We start from the raw sequence: 21,088 nt of genomic DNA on the forward strand, positions 1-21,088 counted from the left end.
ATGGCAGTGTCATGGAAGAATTACTTTATTCTAGTTGAGAGCAGAGACCTCTGGGCTGTCTCATGGTGTAGATTCCTATATTTTAGCAGCAACCTGCACTACAAGTGATCTGCTGAACAGGATCCAGATACACTGTTAGCACTCCACAGACCTCCGAAGAAAATAGGCCTCTGCTGGACTATTTTCATCTGAATGACAAAGCATTCTTCCTGGGATCCTTTGTCTTGATGGGCTCACTGTTAACTGTTGCATCTCCATATTCTGTGACAGCTTTGCTCCTGTGAACTGAGCACAGGGTTTATTCTGCATATGCATCTGCTTCTCTGCTTACAAACCAGACAGACGTCAGTCCACTGTCTCCCTGGACCCCTACCACATCAGAAGTGACAGGGACAGTCCCAGTGCCTGTACTTTCTCTTTATCACCTCTTATGTGCTTTGCACAGTTGGTTATGGTCAGAGTGATTAGGGAAAGCCCCATTTCAAGCTATAAACATGATTCAATGATGCTGCCAGAGTCCATTACTCATCTCAGTGAGTGGACACGGCAGTTCAAGCTAATTGAACTAATTAGGTAATTTTAAACGGATTGTATCAACCTTGTTTGGTTCCTGCATCTATCTGGCTAAAAAGAGCAAGACTGCCCTCTGCTGTCTGAAGGTAAGCTTTACATTTCTCTCTTTTTCATGCCTATATACACCCAGGGCCACTGATAACTGAATATCAGCAGCCAGAGGACAGAGTACTTAAATTAATTACAGCTTAATGTTGCTGTAAAGACATAATGCACTTGGAGAAGCTGAAAACTTCAAAAAATGATTCCCTGGGAAGCCAGCTTTATTGAAGCCTCCAGTAAAGCAATACCTGTTTCTAAATCAACACACATCCAGTCTGCTGTGAATCTGATCTAAATCATTTTAACTTTTCACTCAACCCCTCATTCTTCTGCTTAGTCTGCTCATCCCCTTAAACAGACCCATGGCTGCTTGTGTTTCACTGGTCCAGGCACCTCTACTCTGGAGACCCATCAGTCAGTTCCTCCCATTCTCCACAGCCTCCACACTCAACACTCCCTCTTGAGAACTAGGCCTTGTGATTCCAAGTGTTTGGGGGTCCTTTTCCTCTTCAGATGAGCAAGGATCATATCCACGCTCACTCCCTGCCAGGACTAGTTCTATTGTTAGAGCCCGAGTTTCCAGTGCAACAAAGAACACACAGGATGTTTTTGGTCTCTGGAAAGCAGGGTTTGAATGGTTTTTATGTAAGCTGAAGTTGAACACTGAAGGAAACAATATACTAGAGAAAAAAAATCTTAGTACTTTGAGTTGGAGAGGTGGGAGGCAAGTTGACACAAAGGAGAGAAGGGCTAGAGTAGGCATAACAGAGCTCAAAGACTTGTCATAACATTTACACACCATGAGACATAGTGTGCACATCTGACAAGCAGCAAGAGGCTCAGAGAAGTTATATTTGTCCAAGAGTTATTCAGCTGGAAGTTGCAGTTAGAACAGCAACCCACTGATCATACCTGTGAGTCTACATCATAAGGCTAGGAGCCTTAGAGTAGTTACCTTTAAAAGGAAGACATCGTTCATGGACGAAAAGAAGCACCAGTGTGAGCTACATTTAAGGAAGTAGCATTAGCCAAGCCAGCTGACGAAGCACATGAAGTATGAAGATCTGAAGACGTACTCCTCAGTGAGAGCCTCGAATGATACCTGTGCGGATACATGAGGAGCCGGGAGCCCCTGGGAGCAGAAATTACCAACAGGAAGTGGCTTGAATTCTTCTCACTCAGTGTAGCACTTTTCTCACACAGGACTGGTCTAACTTTAGGACAGGAGAAAAGGATGGGTATTTATCCAATAGGGTAAAGAGGATACACATGCAAAATGAGTTTCAGGGGAATGGTCTATAAATGACTAGCCATGAAAATCAAGGCCTAGTGGGAAGAGCCTGGGGCAGGAGATGCTCAGAGGTGAAATGAAATGACCTCAGATAGAGGCTGAGGGGCACAATCTGACCAGTGCTTCTATGTGAACATGAGGATAGAGGTCTTGAACATGAGGATAGAGGTCTTGATACCTAGAGTAGTAAATTTTAATATATTTTTTTAAAGATTTATTTATTATTATAAATGAGTACACTGTAGCTATCTTCAGACACACCAGAAGAGGGCATCAGATTTCATTACGGGTGGATGTGAGCCACCATGTGGTTGCTGGGATTTGAACTCATGACCTTCCAAAGAGCAGTCGGTGCTCTTACCCACTGAGCCATCTCACCAGCCCGTAAATTTTAATTTTAATGTCACAATTCAACTGTTTTTTCTTTAGGCACATTTAAAAATTTTTTATTTTCTAATTGACTGAATTCATAAAAAATAACCCGGGTACATAAAACATCCCCCATGATTTTTCATTTTGGAGAGAGACATTTAATGAACAGAATACTTTTAATGGTTCTCTTCTTAACCCCCATCTAACAATATTCTCTAAGACTTGTACAGATCAAAAAGGCTGAGCTTCTATGCTCATCCTGAAGCCACGCTTCCCAGTGTACAAGGGAAGCTCGGGCCATGTGCCTGTTAAAACTCCTCCTCTGCCTGCTTGCTGCGGGACTTCTTGAGCTGCTGCAGCCGCTCTACAGTCTCCTCCACCGTCCGCTCTCCGTGGACCTTATTGTCTCTTGTGCGGATGTTCACAGTGCCACTGGCTTTCTCTTTTTCACCAACAACTGAAACACAAGATGCAAAGCTCTGTGAGACTTAAATTGATAGACCTGGAAGGATTTTTTCCTGAACAGGGGAAATGATCCCAATGGACTCAAACTTCCCTGTAACTTAAGATACACTGAGATGGACAAGCGACCATATATATTCATGTTTATAAAATGTTCTAGTTGTTTTTTAAAAGGACCTCTTTAAGTGCCTAAAACTTTTGTCCTGAGTCACTTAAGGCATTGAACCTAATAAAAAATCATCATATAAAAGCAATTCCATGTAGGGAGACATCGAACTGCTCTTCAGTACTTTTCTTATCCCCAAACTGTCCTACCATGTACACTGAGCACACTAAATATTTAAAACCAATCTTACAGGAGCCCAGCAAGTACAGTCACTCGGGCCAATTCCCAGGACTGCAAAAAAGTAAGAAAAAAAACACAAGAAGGAACTGTGTGGTTTAAATGAGAGTGGCCCCAACAGGATCATATTCGATTGCTTTGTCCCCAGGAAGTGAAACTGTTTGGGAAGGATTAGAAGGTACAGCACTGTTGGAGGAGGTGTGTCACTTGGGGTTGGCTTTGTTTCAAAAGCCAACTTCAGCTCAGTCTCCCTCTCTACCCCTGACTTGTGGATCAGATGTAGGGTTTCAGCTATTGTTCCAGTGCCATGCCTACCTGCCTGCCTCTTCTTCCCTGCCCTGATGGTCATGGACTAAGCCTCTGAAAGTGTAATCAAGCCTCCGGTTAAATGCTTTTTTTTCTAAGTTTCCCTGGTCACGGTGTCTCCTCACAGCAGTGACCAAGAACAGTAACTAAGACAAGAACTGAGTAGATTCATGACCAAGATTCATTACTCTTAAGTCTCAAGATTTCAGCCACTTTTCCTATGAGGTCAGGAACCTCTGATTCTTACCAAGGATGAAGTTATACTGTGCTAACTGTGCATTTCTGATCTTCTTATTCAAGGTACAACCTGGATCCAGGTCAATGTCCGCCATGAATTTAGCATCGTGGAATTGTTGCCGTACCTAGTGACAGACAGTTCATCAGAGTTAAAGGAGAAATATAGTTTATCTTGCTACAGAAGTTAACATATTTCATGAATTATACAAATATTAAAAATGAATGCTGATATAAATACTGAAGCTGATAGCATGAAATTATGACTTGGGTTTATATTTTGAAAGCCAATGGCCACATTTTTGGAGCTAAGGATGCAACATAGCTCCAACATACACACATCTAATTCCCAGCACTTGATCAAGAAGGGACAGTTTTCTCTTGTAAAATAAATATTTCAGTCAGAACTCAGAAAGGCAAATCATGTTTTTAAAGAAATAGGACAAAGATAAAGAGGCCCTAACAACTGCATCAAATAACATGGCTGCAAGGAAACCAGCTGCACATCAGCTTCACGCAAAACTCCCACGTGCAACACAGGGAGGGAATGGCCTACAGGACAGCTCTGCTCATGAGCTCATTCAATGTTTACTTGTTTCTTAAATACAGCGGAGATTAGAGTGCACAGCCAGCTATGGTGGAACTTGCCTTTACTCAAGGTCAGTCTGTCTACATAGTAAGTTCTGTAACACACAGAACTACATAATAGAGAGACAACCTTGTTTTAAAAGGAGAGAGAGAGAGAGAGAGAGAGAGAGAGAGAGAGAGAGAGAGAAAGGAAGGAAGGAAGAAAGATTAAAGTACAATTCTGGTCATCTATAATCACAATCTATTCTGATGTTAACAATACTGCTCAATTATCAATGTTGTTTTATTTAAAAAGCTTACTACTGTTACTGTCCTTAGTCATGTGCATGTATGAGGACCAGAGGACAACTTTCAGGACTTGGATGTCTCCTTTCACCTTCTTTCTGGTAGGACAACTTGTGGAGATGTCTTCTCTTTGTACCTTAGGGGTTCCAGAGATTGAGCACGGGTCATCAGGCTAGGTGGCAGGTGTCCTTATCTGCTGGGTCTCTTTGCCACCAACTTCTACAGGATCTCTCTTGTTTCTGCAGCCTGTGCTCTCTAGACTACAGAGGCCTGTGAGCTTGCAGGCAATTCTGTCTCTACCTTCCATCTCACCATAGGAGTGTAGGGATTACATATGTGTGCGCCTGGCCTTTTTTTATGTGCATTCTAGGGATTGCATTCATATTGGTAGGCTTGCTTGGCAAGTGCTTTGACTCACTGAGCCATCTTGTCACTCCTGCCCAACCCCACCCTTTTAAAGACAGCCTCACTATATACTTCAGGCTGGCTTCAAACATATGCACCCCTATTTCACCCACCCAGCTACTAGAATACAGGCTTACCACCATGCCCAGCCTTCTTCACTGTCCGACTATTAAACATGTGTAATTCTTTAGTATGAAGAAATCACTAAAGCAGAACTGACAATCCTAGTCTTTAAGGTGCAAAGTTCACATTGATATTTACACACTTGCTAGAAAGGCAAGACACTGGCCAGCCATGACAGCAAGATGAAAAAAATTCAAGCCAGTGAAGAAATTAACATTAACAAATGACTAAATCAGCAAATATCAGGCACCTGTGGGATATGTAATTCTAACATAATAATACAAGTTAGGCTATATTTGCTAATTCATCTCTTTATAACACCAAACATTAAGATATAAAAGTGTATCTGAAACAATTGTGAATACATGCGTCACAGAACCGTAAAGACAAAAAAGCTCTAAGACATAACATTCAGGCCTATCAGACATAGAAGTTACAGTCTTTGAAGTAGTGAGCCTTTGATCTGACAAGGATACATGACTTGTCAATTCATCAGCTTAAACGCAGTTACTAAGATGGGTGTGTGGCACACACTGGCAATACCAACTATTCAGGGACTAAGATAAGAAGCTGAGTCCAAGGCCATTGTTGACTATAAGATAAGATTCCCACTGTAAAAAGCTTAAGAACAGATTCAAATGGTAAGAAAAACCTGACTTAAGGATTACCTTTTGGGCATATTCATCACATGTCGGCCCCACCGGGACCACCATCACCTGGCGAGGAGAGAGCCAGAAAGGCCTAAGGGAGGAATAACAGTGGTGAGTGTGGCTTGGGCACATTTAAGGGGAGCCTGTGCCAGCCTGCACTGTCTGTCCCTGACAATGGAGGGTACTTCTAGCTGTTCTAACTTGGCATCTAAAGGAAAAACTCAATGGAAGGATGGCCTGGAAGATGAGAACTAGCCCTAAGAATGGAAGACCTGTAATAAGATTTGTGCTACTCAACACTCAGTAAAGCAAACTGGTGCCACCATTCCTGTATCACATAGCTGAACAACACAGCAGTTGGTCTGTTGTCTCGGGCATCAAGTAAAGCTGGAGCAAGTCATACATTCTATATTAAATGTGGGCTTTTCCCAACTTACCCTGAGTTTGGGTTAGAAAATGAGCAGACAGAGCATGTGCATGAGGGCTCCATTTGATTTTTGTGAGCTTTAACTGAAGCAGGATTATTTTGTCAACAAGTATGAAAAATGTAATATAAGAGCTAAGAAAATCTACCTACTGAATAACAGTAGCACATAACTTTACAAAAGCTTGAATCACACACACTTCATACGGAAGGCTATACCATGGATACTGGTAATGTTAGGCTCATTTGAACTGCACTGCACATTTAGATGAAACCACTGAGAACTGCTAACTGGCTTCACCTGTTTTGCTTACTTCTTTTTCAATTAAAAAAAACTGCTCGGCTTCATAAATATGGCAAAATATTTGCTTATCCTTATCAGTAAAACTAAGCAAGATAATTAAAAACCTACTCATTCATTCAAGTGAAAAAACCTACAAAGCCAAGAAAAGCAATAAAAAGCAAATTATGTATGGATCTTACTCAATAGTAATTGCTTACTGCAAAGTTTTACAAATTCAATTTTTTAATTAAAAAAATTTTTATACATGTATGACTGTTTTCTATATATATCCTACATGTGTGTCTGGTGCCTGTGCAGGTCAGATGTTGGCATTGGATCCCATGGTTGTAACCACTGTGTGGTGCTAGGAACTTAATTCAAATCCTCTCTCAAAATAGCCAGTGCTCCTGCTAAGCCATCTCTCTAGCCCCTTATGCAATATTCAAACAAATCAAGTTTTAAGATAAAAGCCAATTAGTAATAACAAGTGTTCTGGTGTGTGAGGAGGTTAACATGGGCCCACTCAGAACTATCAGTTCTTCAGTCCCCCCAAACGTGTAATCAAACATTGGCTTGGATTCCGATTCCTCTTAGTGAACACATACCACTGATTAGAAGTGACTGATTACAATCACCTCTCTTCCAATTTCGTAAGTGTATTTTAGAAGGAGACAGTTCTTCTGGATGATTTAATTGGACAGGAAAACAAAGAGAAGGACCTTACCATTTGCCCCCATAGTTTTCCGTGAGGATGGCAATCATTCTTTCCACCGACCCCAGGATGGCTCGGTGAACAATCACGGGCCTTTTCTTATCATCACCATCATGGCTATGGAAGAAAAGGAATTTGTTTTACCATATGTATATGCATGTGTATATGATATATATATGTATAGGTATATGTATATGATATGTATATGTGTATGTGTATGTATGGCCTGAAGAAGGCTCAGAGCTCAGCTCACCTGACGTAAGTAAGGTTAAACCTGATGGGCAACTGAAAATCCAGCTGTATGGTTGCACACTGGTGGTAGCGGCCGATAGCATCTTTTATCTGTATATCAATCTGCAAAGCAAGCACTAGGTTTTGATCAGATGTTCTTAACTTTCTTTTTTTTCTTCCCAATTTAACGTTTCTTACACACAACTAAAACTCGCATTACTTGAGTACTAACCTTTGGACCATAGAAGGCTCCATCACCAGGATTTAGTTCCCACTTCTCACCAAATTCATTCAAACTGTTTTCAAGTTGCTACAAATAAAGCAGAAAGGATTTGAACTTTTGTTCATCTGCAATGTTCCCTCTTCCCACTTAATTTGGATATAAAGACTCCTGGGTGTTTCACGCCATCCTCCTAATCAAAGCATGTTTGAAAGCTACGACTTAGTAGCTGACAAAGTATGAAAACATCTAGTCCAATGAAGGACGGGAAGACCTTATAGAAAACATTCGCCCACTGGACACCAGAAACACTGCCGTTTTCCTTTGCTCATGTCTACCTAAGAAGGCTTCCTGGTGCTGTGTAAGTTCTCAAACACACCAAAAACATCACTTACTTTCTCAGCTTGGTTCCATATTTCAATATCTCCAAGGAATTTTTCTGGGCGAGTAGAAAGATTCAATTTAAATGAAAATCCAAAGACACTATATACTGTGCGAAGGAAATCCAAACAACCTTTGATTTCATCTTCAATCTTAAGAAAGAAAGAGAAACGGTTATCTTCCTTCACTTTTTAACCCTTCTGTCAGAATATTTTGCTCCACATGGCCTTATACCTGCTCCATGGCACAGAATATGTGTGCGTCATCCTGCTGGAATCTTCGGACCCGTGTAAGTCCAGTGAGAGCCCCTGAGAGCTCATTCCTATGAAGCACACCAAAATCAGCTAACCGTAGGGGCAGCTCTCGCCAGGACCTTGGCCGATGATCAAACATTAGGCTGGAAAGAGAAAGGAAGACAAAGCCTTAAGTGCGCATGGTGAAGGATGCAGCTCATAGCAGAGTGCTTGCCTAGCACCTGTGAGGCCTGTGGTGAATCACAGGTGACAATAAAATTAGCAATTTTAAAACTTGACAAGAACAAAATACCTCAACTATTACATGTGATATTAGCCACAAGCAACATCTTTCAAACCCCAGGCTTCACAGAGCAATAGAAGCATGAGTTACAATGCAATCAACTGTGTATAAGAGAGGATAAAGCAACATTCTGCCAAGGTCTATGCCAGACCCTTGTACTCAGCATTCCATTAATATGAAGACTATTGTCAATTACTAGGAAAACTTAGTGAAAGGCTCTCAATGAAGAAAGAGTTTTAGCTGTCCACACACTACTTCTAACACTGGAAACTACTATTAGACTTGCTCTAGTCAGGCCCAGGGTGCTTCAGAAACTTAATGATAAAGAACCTAAGTGAATGGCTGTTTCCCTGGTGTGTACAAGCATATTCTTATAGGCACTTCTCAGCAGCTTGGCCTGAATCACCTGCCCACAGAGCTGCCCACGGAGCTGCACACATGAACACCCTCGCCTACACCCTTGGACCTCTCTGAAATCACTTTTCACCCGCCTTTCTCAATCCAAGGCAGAGGCTCCAGGGAAAGATTTCCAAGGATAATAACTCAGCAACAGTGGGTTCTGCTGAAATATATATCTTACCAAGATGCAAGGAATGGTGGGAATATTGGTCTATGGAATCCTCTACGTCCCACATTCAACCCCCCTCAATATACTCTGCCTATGACCCCAGGACACTCCTGAATGCCTATGAAGGGTGGGATCTAACCAGTATGGTAGCTATTATGGCACCAATCTTGCATGTAAGGCTTATTCTGATCACTAAGTTTTCTTCTGTTGCTGTTAGCACATGAACTGAGTTTCTGTGACACTTTCAAACACAGAGAGCACTGTGCTTTGTTCTCCGTCACACCCCCCACCTCGCCTGCCTTCCTCTGAGCACCAGTTTTCCCTTCTGCTTCATGGAATAGATATTCCACTACCCTTCTGTTCTCCATAGGCTCCTCAGACCTCTTCTTTCTCTCTGTCTCCTTTCTACACTGATGTCATATACGTGTATACACACACACACACACACACCTCTCCCAAAGGGCTAAAGCAACCCAGAACAATTTATAGCACAAGAACATCTTTCCTATCAATGCAGTGCTGCAGGGCTAGAGAGACGGTTCAAAGGTTAAAAACCTTGCCACTCTTCCCGAGGATCCAGGTTCAGTTCCTAGCACCCACACGGGGCAGGCGGTTCACAACCACAAATAACTCTAGCTCCATCGCCCTCATCCGAACTCTGCAGCAATCCTGACATGTGGCAAATACTCAACATAGACACATCCAGATAAGTTTAGCAAAAAGAAAGGAAAACACAAAGCTGCCTGATACCAGTGTCCCGGGCAGTTCATGGGCTTAAGGGCAAACTGCTCCTTCTCCACCTCAAAGGAGAACATGTTCTCACTGTAGTGCTGCCAGTGGCCAGAGGTCATCCAGAGCCGGCTATTGAAGATGTTGGGAGTGACGACCTCCTGGAACCCTCTTTTCCTATATTCACTCTGTTAGAGCAGAACACACATACAAGGAGATCAGCGCTCACCCCTGTGGAGGGAATACATTACAGAGCAACTTGACCCTACTTAATGAAGTCGCAGGCACACATATCACAACTCAGAGTTCCTTCTGTAGGTGGTGCACCAAAACTCATCGAAATAATGCTACCACAGGCTGTGGATACATAAGCTCCTGTGCTGGGAACAAGTGCTCCACCATAGGCAGGGAAGAATACGGTATGCAGTGAGGGGACAAAAGCTGGAACATGTTATCTAACATAGACATAAAACCATTCATGTGAACTGAAGTGCACACGTACAAACCAAGTTAAAGATAGATATATAGAGAGATGTAAGGGACGCAGGTAGGGAGCCATACCAACTTCAGGACAGTTCCAAAGGGGTCTTTCTTAAAAGAACAGTATGTGTTCCTCTATCTTTTTACAAAAACTGTGGACAAATATAGCCCAATGCAAATAGATTAAATCTGGTAGCAAGTAAACCTAGCATGGGTTATTCTGTTTTCCTTGAATATATGCTGGAAATAGTTCATAATTTAAGAAGAAAACACAGAGTGTTCAATAGACGAGAAACATTCCCAGGTGATAGGCTACACCTCACTCAGTAGCCTCTCTCGCTGCATGTCTCTGTGAACATGCAGAGAACCACACATTGGAGTGACTCTAATAATTTATGAGATCCTAACATTTCAAACAATGCATTCGAGTGCCTGCGGTGTGACTGTGAACATGTGCCACCTGAGTGAGGGTGCCTGTGAGGACTAGGAGAGGCCACCAGATCCTCTGTAGCTGGATCTACATATCTATATGTGTGAGCTGGGTGACTGGACGCTGGGATCAAAAGGCAGGCCTTCCGGAAGAGAAGTAATTGCTCTTGACCACCGAATCACCTCTCCAGCCCCAAGTTTCTGAAAGCTTATTTTTATGTATGCGTGTTTACAGAGTGAATGCTATGTGTATGCACGTGCCTGCAGAGGCCAGCAAACTTGTCAGATGCTTAGAAGCTGGAGTTACAGGTGGTGGGGAGGCAGTTGATGTGGGGGCTGGTAACTGAACTTGGGTCCTTTGGAAGAGCAGCAGTTACTCATGACAGAGTAACCACTGCACATCTGTGCAGTTGCAAACTTCAACTTAAGAAATAACTTTATATTTCTTTTCCTATCAAATAAAGATTTATCTTTCTTTTACCAGACCCTGGCTAATAAAGTTATCTTATATCCTAACTCTTCAGAGGACAATTAATAAGGCTTACCCTGATAAATTCCATTAGTGTATTATAAATGTAGGCTCCTTTTGGCAGGAAAAAGCAACTTCCAGGGCTGAGTTCATGGAAGAAATATAGTTCTTGGTCCTGGATAAAACAGCAAAAGATTGTTTATAAATTTATAAATGACTGAAGACCCTCAGATCAGAGTTCTGCCACTGTCTTCCAAACTTCAAATGTGCTAGTATTAAAGAAAACATGCAAGACAGGGAGTGGCTAAAAGCCTTGGGACCCCACCAGTCACCATCAGCCTCAAGACAGGGAGTGGCTAAAAGCCTTGGGAACCCACCAATCACCATCAGCCTCCTTACTGCTGTCTTTTATTGCTAGTAGTCAAAGCAGTAGGACAGGTCTCGGACCTTCAGCAGTAAACTCCCACTTTATGACAAAAAAGTTGTAAAGAATCAAATGAAACTCCAACTAAAGAGGACAGTCACAGGCAGCTACAGAGATATAGGACAGGCTAGAGTAGCATCCACTGGTGACCTGCTGTCTGTCCTGAAGAATGAGTAGGCTGATCCCTCAGACTCCAGTATCACAAGGAGCCAGTGAGATGGGCTCTAAAGTCTACTCCTGCCAGCTCTGAAATGCTGCTTACAGGAAGCTGTGGGTCACTGGCACTGTTCTCAGAACAGAAGGAGAGCGTGGACTCAGACAGCTCCTAGAGAGCAATCCTCTTCAAAATGAAACTTAGTGCTGTACGCTCAATCCAAACGAGGTGAGGGAAACTCAAAAGAGACGCGTGGCTGTACGTACCCTCCCAATTTTCCTATGGTCTCGGTTTTTGGCTTCCTCTTGGAACTTCTCCCACTCTTTCAGTAGCTTGGGGTCGGGGAACGAAATGCCATAAATCCTCTGGAGCGTTTCCATGTCTGCTTTGCCTTCCCAGTATGTGGAGGAATTCTAAAAGCAAGGACCAACAATGACACAGCACTTAAATCTGTAAACATCTAAACACACAGTCCTAGTAAATGTGTCTCATTGTTTTGAGGTCTACCCTGAGTGGGTAGACTCATTCACAGCATGGTATTCTCTGCTTGCTTCTCTCCAGAAGGTCCTTCCCGCAGATCACAATCCCATCGACACTATTCCAACCACACGGGCTCCTCTCACACAAGATGGAAAGGAGCCCATAAATACAAGAAAGGCATGTGGAACTGACCCAATTGTTGTCAGGACTCAGAGGACACTATCGTAAGTACAGCATGTCTAAGCTAGCATAAACTAACAGGATTAGCTTATGGAAAACCTGGACAAACTCCAACAGAGTCTCAAGGCTTCTGAAGCTATCATGGCCTGTGACTGCTGATTTTGTGATGTCTCTAAACCTTTGCCCCCATTTGCTGGCTCTGGTAATGAGTACTAGGTTACAGAGCTCTACCCTACTCAGTACACAGCTCTAAAAACAAAAACAGTGATCCTCTGTATACTGACAAGAAAACAAGGTGGGAGAAAGCAATGGGAACCGAGGCGCCAGTACCCTGCACGGTTCCCAGCATGCTTTACCTTGTGTATCTTCAAAGTCTTAATCTTGCCAGTGTGTCGGACATGAGGACCCCGACAGAGATCTATCAGAGGGCCACATCTAAAGATGAAAGAAAGGAATGTTATCAAAGGCAGACTAACACAGCAGCTGTGTTCCACAGCATCTCATTCTCTCACCTGTAGACAGTTGTGGTCGGAGTATTTACTTTCTCATTCAATATCCGGCACTTGAACTTGTTGTACTAGAAATGAGAAAGAAGACATCCCAATAGCCTCTTATGTTCATCTCTAAAATACACTTTCTAGACCACACCAATATTCCATGTTTTGAAGATATTTCAGTTTTTCTACAGGAAACTTTGACACACTACTTGAAGGACTGGCTAATAAAATCAAAGTGGTTATGAATGAGTTTACCTTAAACATTTCTAGTAATGTTTCCTTCTTAACTTCCAATCTTTCGAAAGTTTGTTTCTCTTTAATGATTTTCTTACACAAAGTTTCTAGAGAAGAGAAATCATTGCTGGACACACCCCTAAAGGAGAAAAAAAAAGCAAAACTTTGAATATTCCACCTGAGTCAATGCAGGGATTATTTTTCCTACTACTTTAAAATAGAGCTTTGTATCATATATTAGAATTTAATATTAAATTGGTCATCAATTTTAGTTGTATTTTCACTGCTGCTACCTTGGCCATTATGAATTTTCTCACAAGTGACATCTGTCCAAGCGCCATCATACCAAAGGGAAAGGAGAACCTGTTTTAATTCCCAGCATGCCTTTGGGCACACTTGCACCCATCCCAGAGATTTCACTACATGTAACTCTCAATATTTCAGTTTTGTCAGCTTTATACTGTGAGCTGTAGATCCCTCTCCTCCAATGACAGTGCTTTAAAAGTAACACACAGCACCAGACCCAGAGCCATTCAGATTTTCCCTTTCCCGGTTTCTTAACCTACCCTTCTTCAAGGTACATATCATAATAGAAGCCATTTTCTATTGGTGGGCCGTAACATAAACATCCGCCATAGATTCTTTCCATGGCCTCACCCATTATGTGGGCACTGGAGTGCCAATATACCTGAAAACGGAAAGAAAAACGACATAGCTTCAGTCTCAGCAGATACATAATGAGCCAATGTTTGAAGGGCACACTGGGCGCATACCCAAAGCAATGTTTTCAGGATTTACAACCAAGGCTCCCGAGTCAGTGAAAGATGTTCATAAACAATTGTGGTCTCGGGGTTACACCACATACACCACACCACGACACAAAATAACTTGTCTCCCCTTATGCAGCTCATGGTGCAGTCTTTACTGCATGTCCAACTTACTGCCTGCGCTTCCTCATCCTCAAACTTGAGAAGCTCCAGAGTACAATCTGTCTCCAGCGGGCGGTCCAGGTCCCAAACAACTTTGTTCACCTTAGCAACAACAGTATTGTCAGCCAGGCCTTGACTGAAAATATAAGGAGAATAAGGTGGTTATTTGGCAAGTCTTGAGAAAGGCTAATAATCAAAAGAATACTGCTATTAGGAGTGTACAGAACAGTGATGTAAGAGTGGAGGCATCCACACTTAGCACTTGCCTCTCCAGTACTTCCGGGTGATGGAGGTATTAAAATGCAGCAGAGAACCACCAAGTCAGGGCTCTACAAATCTAAGTTTAGCCAGCAGTTAGCATTTTTACATATTTGAAGTAAATCTATGTAAATGCGAGGCAGGCTACAACCCCGTGCTGCGAGGGCACAGCTCTATGTTGTGTGCACTTCGTGGTTGTTCTATTTGCTTCAGTCACTTAAACGGAAGGCTTCTGGCCGTCATCAGTTTGCTGACAACTAGTTTGACATGTGTGGCAACTTTACCCTGTTCAGATGAAGTGACCACCTATGACTCCGATCAAGAATAAGAAAGCTTTCCCTCTGCCACAAATTAGGATTCCAGTTCTCAGTTGTTCATATTTCTTCCAACCCAATAAATTTTAAGAATATACAGTTCACCATTGCATTTATATACACAGAGCATATTTTTTCATACATGTCAGGCTTTTTTTTGTCTTAACTTTCCCTGTGAGGTTACCTACCTTCATAAATAAGCTCAAATCTGAGTCACGTAACTAAAAGCTGGTGAACACTGTCCTGCCTCTACAGCTTTATGATCCCAACAGAGTGACTATCAGGTTGCTTCCTAAGAGAAAAGCAAGTTGTGCAAGCACCTTCACAAAGTAACATTGAGTCTTGACCACAAAGTTCCGTATCACCTTGATTTTCTAAGATCTCAACTAAGGTAAGTTAAACATCTTTAGGAGAAATATAAGAACACTATCAGGATGTGCCTGGCAAGACAATGAATGTTTAATTACTGTGAGAAGCACAGAAGATCAGAGGAGGTGTAGGGCTCACCTAATTCCACACGCGATCTGATACGGCGTGGTTTTCCAGGACTCCGCGTCCACTTGTTTCCCGTCAGGCAGGGTGACTTTAATCGGCTTACTATCTTTTGCTGCCTTTTCAGCCAGGATAGAATCGTGCTCCGCTTTGAGTTTGTTATACATATCAAGGCGTGAGTTGATGTATTCAGGCCAGGGATTCAACTGTAAAAGAAAGAAGAGAAAAGTCAGTAATACTTGCTTTACTTTCAGAGGAAAGAATAATACACAACACATAAGGCCATGATGACTAATTCAGATTGCTTCATAGATCACAATAACCACTGGCATTGATCTCATCCTAAATTAGGGTAAATGAAGAAAATGAGTCACTGTAATGCTTACTCAAAAATAAAAAAGCATAAATAATAAACAGTTGAGCTGCCTACATCTGGAATTGATAGCCAATTTTCATTTTGCAATTTAGTTTGTTCCAGTTTTTCCCTCTTAGGATGCCCTCTTAAGGTCTCAAAGATGACCTTAAACTCATGATCTTCCTACTACCAAGAGGCTAAGATTAAAGGTATACGCTTCCATGCCTGGTTTATGTGTTCCTGGGGATCAAGGTTCCATGCGTGCTCAACAAGCACACTATCAAAAGAGCTGCATATCGGGTGTGGTCAGTTTCAAGATCTTTTCTAGCTAACTGAGCTTGTGACTTTGACTATGAGCAACACTGCACAGAGGAACAACAAAGGACCACATGGTTTGAATCTTAATCAGGGGCCAGTCTGTGCAGCTGGCTGGATTTTATGCCTACTCACAACCAACCAAAAATGTACTTGACTTAGAGAATCCTACAAAAGGAAAATATTTATCCAATTTAAAGATGCCAAGATCATCTTACTCAGATTACTTAAATAGCACATATCACTGTAGTCTATATATTCAATATAACTAAGCAGAATATTTTGTATAAAACACCATAGTTCACCAAAAGTTTGACAAAGATTTAAAAAAAAAAATTCTATTGTCTAAGCAAACAGTGAACCTGATAACTGCATCTCCAAATGAGGGCAACCTAGATGATTCTCCCCCACACCCACCCCTTCAAACTTACTATGTAGCCTTCTCTAGCCCTGAGCTCGTGTGATCCTCCTGCCTCAGCCTCCCAAGACAGATTATAGTTTTGTAGCACCATGCTCTGGTAATAACATAGTCATTTAGCAGCAATAAGGAAGAAATGGCTTGGTTCTACTGACTTTCTACATGTGTACATATATGGAAATTAGCAGCTGTTGCCAGGCCTGATGGCCATCAGATTATCACAGGGGTCCGTGACTACTGATGAAGAACAAAGACACTAACGACAGCCACAGCTCATCACTGTACAAACACAAGCCCAACCTGAGTCTATCCAGTGTGCCTGATTATCTCTTTCCACCCAAACTTTCATGCCTTACTACAGTTCACTTCTGTATATACTTGGCATTTTCTAAACAAAATAACTTAGTTAAAATTACTCAGTATTAACTGAGCAGTGTGCTCCACGCCAGGCTCTCAAAGTACAGACGAGGTAAAACATGCATTTTGTCCTTACACAGGCACCAAAGCAAGTTTGCAAATGATGGGAGCACAGAGAAAACAAGGTCTTGGACATATCATGTCCACTCTATATTTTGATAGATAGTTTAAAACACATTAATAGTCACATACTCCACTTTAAAGTCTCTACTCAGCAGAGTCATTGGACTGCTTGTGTCCTTTTCTAGCTCATGTTTCAATCTGTGATGGGGCAATACATAGAATTCCAACCAAAGTATAACAAGGAAATTAAGAGACATGTATATTACTTGCAGATCTTAGGATTCACTATCAACAATCTCTCATCACAATGGCGTGAGTGTAAAACGGAAAGGACTTGGCTGATCACAAGCAACACCGTCCTTCATCACTTGTAAACTCTCAGCTCAACAACTCAGCACTGCAAAAACAGGGTTTGTGTGTTGTCTTTCTAAGACAGGGTCTCACTATGCAGCCTGGGGTGACCTAAAACTCAGCATTCCCCTGCCTCCAGCTCCTAAACACTGGGATTAAGGGTACACATCGCTACTCCAGCTTTCTATCCCACTCTTTAAAGTCCATTTACTGAGTTACTTTGAAAAGCTTAGTCCTTTGTTGCTCCTACATCCTGACAGCTTTCCAAGGGCCCCAATAAAACTGCAATGACTAAATGCAAAGAAGCAAAGCACAGCTCACGGCAGTTCAAACTCAAACCCAGAAGAACCGGGAGCACCAGGAGCAAAGTGCATTCTGGGTTGGCTTTTAAACTACCAGTTCCATGTCATGTGAGCCCAGGAACTGGATGATTTTCTGGATACAAGTAAACCAGGCTCCAGAAGCAGCTCCAAGAGATAAAAGAGGAGTCAAAGGAACAGGATTCTGTTTGATTCTGGTTGTACTTGTAGGAACCCGAGATGGAGTCTCTACTCCTTAACCCCTCACTTAAGGGAGCAGAAAGTCAGCGCCCAGTCTTGCAGCTCAGGCACAACTGTAGCCCTTCCTCTACGTTTTCCATCTCTCCAGTTTCTGTCTAAGTCCACCATGAGGTCACCTTACCATTATACACACACGTCCCTTTGCACTGGCAGGTACCAGCAAATCCTTTTTCCTTCTCAGGATCTTTCTTTTAAAACTCTTTTTCCCTGGGTTTTCCAACTTGTGCTCCCTTACTGCCTTCAGTGACCATTAGAACCCGTCCACAGGGGACAGGAGGCCTAACATCTGAGCTCGACATGCAGAGTGCAGACTCTTTGCAATGCACACACTCGCCCCTTACGTAGGGCGCATCTGAGACAGTCCCCAGTTCTGTTGCAGCCTTCCAGACCCAAGTATCCATGGCGTAGCCCGCATTACCTCCGCTCGACCTCCATCTCCACCTCCATCTTTGTTCTTCTTCTTGCCTCCTTCTTTTCGCTTCTCCTCGCTGGCATCCACCTGAAGAAGCAAAAGAGAACTCTCATACTTCAGTCTAATTTGACATCTTCTCCAAAACTGCAGCTAAGAAAGTTATCATCTTAAAAAATAAAATAAAATAAAATGGACAATATCATTTTGAAAGATTGGAAATTCCATTACTGGTAAAGTCAAATTATTCAACTTATAATAAAAACGAGCCCTAAGAAAAGCAGAGGCAGCCACTTATCAATGTGCACTTCTTCAAACTTTATTTATAATTGTTCCTGTAACTTTCCCTTCAGTAAGCTTACCTGGACCTGTATATAAAGCAATAAAAAAATGCAACATATTCAATAAGAGTTATTTCAAGGGAGTAGGGGGGAATTATCTACCTGCCTCCCTCCCCAGCTACCAGCTATCCTCAGGGAGACTGAAACACACACATGGACTGAGTGATCACATTTATCACTTCAGCTCTCCTACGCTCAGTTTTCTTTCCTCAAACTGAATGTAGTTATGTTCTTCACAACAATGTTGTGAAGATTATGTGTGAAAGGAAAAAAGGTTTTGTGGCTGGTGGGGCTGAGGATGTAGCTCAATGGCAAGAGAACTTTGTGGTCAGATCTGTACCTCACCCAGTAAGTTTTCAAAAACTTAAGATACCTGATTATGACAGAGGCAATAATATCACATTTTACATTTCAAGTAATTTTTTTGTTGTTGTTTTTTTTTTGTTTTTCGAGACAGGGTTTCTCTGTGTAGTCCTGGCTATCCTGGAACTCACTCTGTAGATCAGGCTGTCCTGGTCTAATTATGAACTCAGAAATCCATCTGCCTCTGCCTTCCAAGTGCTGGGATTAAAGGCGTGCACCACTACCGCCTGGCCCATTTCAAGTAATTTTATTCACAAAATCCCAATCTGAAGTTTTGCATGCCAGCTCAGGGGATGATTATCTTAAGCAACTCCCAGCCTTATAAAAAAGTGAAGAACCCAGTAGGGCTCAGGAGTAACAGGGGTGGGTTTAGGAAGAGATTTAAGGACACTGCAGAAGGAAGCAAAGGGGCAACCAAGTTATAAGACTGTAAAACATCTTTAAAAACATATGGAAATAGAAACAAAGTCTAACAGCCATCATTCATCACCTTCAATCCGTAGCTGAAAATGTATACACAAGCATTCTAGTGATTTGCCCTATCAGGATGGAAACACCTCCTGATGAAGACTCTAGCAATGGTCACCCAGACTACTGAATCAGCCTCTCATATGGCCTCCCCTCTTTCCAATGTTCCTTAAACCTCAATGCCATGCCCCTTTTGACACTACAATCCATATCCAGCCCCTCCTTATGTAAAACCCTGCACGTAGAGAATACTGATATCCTCAATCCCTGTACTTCCCTCCCGTCTCTTCCAATATAGTCAAGGCACAATTCATCCTCTGTACCAGGACAGCCCTGCCCTGCCTGATTTACCTAACCTCATTTTTCCAAATCCAATAAAACAGTCTGACTGTATGAGTTCTGTGCTTCCTCTATAACTCAACTAAGCTAATCAAAGAAGTACGATTTTCCAGTCTTGCACATTAGGCTCTTTGGGAGCCCTCAAAGTCAGGAATCGATTTTAATTGTGTTGCCACCTGCGCTGCCTGGCTAAGTGCCAGGGCAAATAAATACACAAGGGACAAATATGCAGTTGGCTGTAAAAGAGGGGTGGGACAGAAAAGACGCTAGTGTAAAAATGATGTTCCTAACCAGTGGCTGACAGCCCAAACCAAGGTTTAAAGGGGATGTGTGTGAAATTATCTAGGTCGCTTCCAGCACCTGGCCAACAGGGGCTTTACTTTCAAAGCAGTCTGTCAGTGGGGCATCAAGCCTTATAAAGCACCCAATATTGGCCAAACTGGATCTGATCTCGGGAACTGGCTTTTCCTTCCTAACTACAGCTTTTTGCTCCATGCAGTTTTAGGATTTAAAAAGTTCTTCAATGTTCTTCCCGCTTACTTTAGGGATAAAAACACAAGTGCGGGAGTCTAAGTCCCAAATGCTTACTGTCTGGCTCTAAGCAAGCCACTCAGTCTCAATTTAACAGGAATTTCTAGGAATGAAGATGCCCCCCGGGCCCCTCCTGCCAGCAAGAGCTTCTAACTTACTACTCAGGGCCCCCAACACCGACGGCTCCCCGCCACTTTCCACTCCTGCCCCACTGGGCAGTGCCGGCTCCCAGGACACATCCGCTCTCTGGACCCTACCGCTCCTGCTTACCGGCTTCTCGCCGTCCATCTTCCCCGAAGGGCTGCTAGCCTTCTCCTCCGACATGAAAGGACCGCTGAGAAACAAAACCGGACAGCAACCCACAGAGAAGACCCTGAGCCGGTGGTGAAGACCTACAATTCAGCACTGCGCGTGCGCCACGTGGCCCAGGCGGAACCAGCTAACCAGCTGATGCAACGGAGTCCAGGCCCCGCCCATCCTGACACAAGGCCAATGGGCCACGCAGAGAGGCGGGTTCTCGCTTTCCTCAGCCAATAGAATAGCTGAGAGTAACGAACCTTTCAAGAAAATCCTATTACTCAGTTCCAGACTGTTCAGGGAGGCGCGCAAGCGCACTCTTCCCCATCTGACTTTCTGTCACTTGCAGGGCCTTAGCGGCCACCGTAGTAAACTTGAGCGGCTTGGGCTGTGTTTCCGGGAACTACTGGGCAACTTGAATATGGTCTCTGGAGCAATGGCTTATCTCAAATGCACTCTACCTGGAATGTTGGCTGATAATCTGAAGCGATGACTCAGCCTTTCTCCTGAGAATGGGACCGATTTGCTGTTTGTGGGACCAGCGCCATTGCTCAAACTTTTCTCAGAGTCTGACGGAGTATTTCCCATAGACAGCACACAAAGTTAACTTTTTACTTGAGGAAATAACCTCTGACTCCACACAAAAGTCATTTCTATCACGAGAGCTCAAGATTAGCTTTTTAGTATTTAAAAGCATCTACACAATGGAGTACTACTCAGCTATTAAAAACAATAAATTTATGAAATTCTTAGGGGAATGGA

General features: G+C 42.7%; 1 protein-coding gene across 1 annotated transcript; it reads right to left on the reverse strand.

Moving 5' to 3' along the window:
• Window positions 1–2,336: 2,336 nt before the first annotated feature.
• Window positions 2,337–20,472, reverse strand: Tars1 (threonyl-tRNA synthetase 1). Its single transcript, XM_031360244.1, has 19 exons — window positions 20,300–20,472; window positions 17,997–18,077; window positions 15,115–15,305; window positions 14,048–14,171; window positions 13,673–13,794; window positions 13,128–13,245; window positions 12,888–12,952; window positions 12,732–12,810; window positions 11,982–12,128; window positions 11,214–11,312; window positions 9,781–9,947; window positions 8,160–8,322; window positions 7,940–8,077; window positions 7,557–7,634; window positions 7,347–7,447; window positions 7,106–7,210; window positions 5,693–5,765; window positions 3,637–3,751; window positions 2,337–2,735 (listed from the first exon to the last, which is right to left on the reverse strand). Exons 1-19 carry the CDS (start codon window positions 20,351–20,353, stop codon window positions 2,587–2,589), a joined length of 2,169 nt encoding a protein of 722 aa, XP_031216104.1. The 5' UTR covers window positions 20,354–20,472; the 3' UTR covers window positions 2,337–2,586.
• Between the last annotated feature and the right edge of the window lie 616 nt (window positions 20,473–21,088).

This window comes from Mastomys coucha, unplaced genomic scaffold (genome assembly GCF_008632895.1).
Source record: "Mastomys coucha isolate ucsf_1 unplaced genomic scaffold, UCSF_Mcou_1 pScaffold8, whole genome shotgun sequence".
In the NCBI taxonomy this organism is placed as follows: domain Eukaryota; kingdom Metazoa; phylum Chordata; class Mammalia; order Rodentia; family Muridae; genus Mastomys; species Mastomys coucha.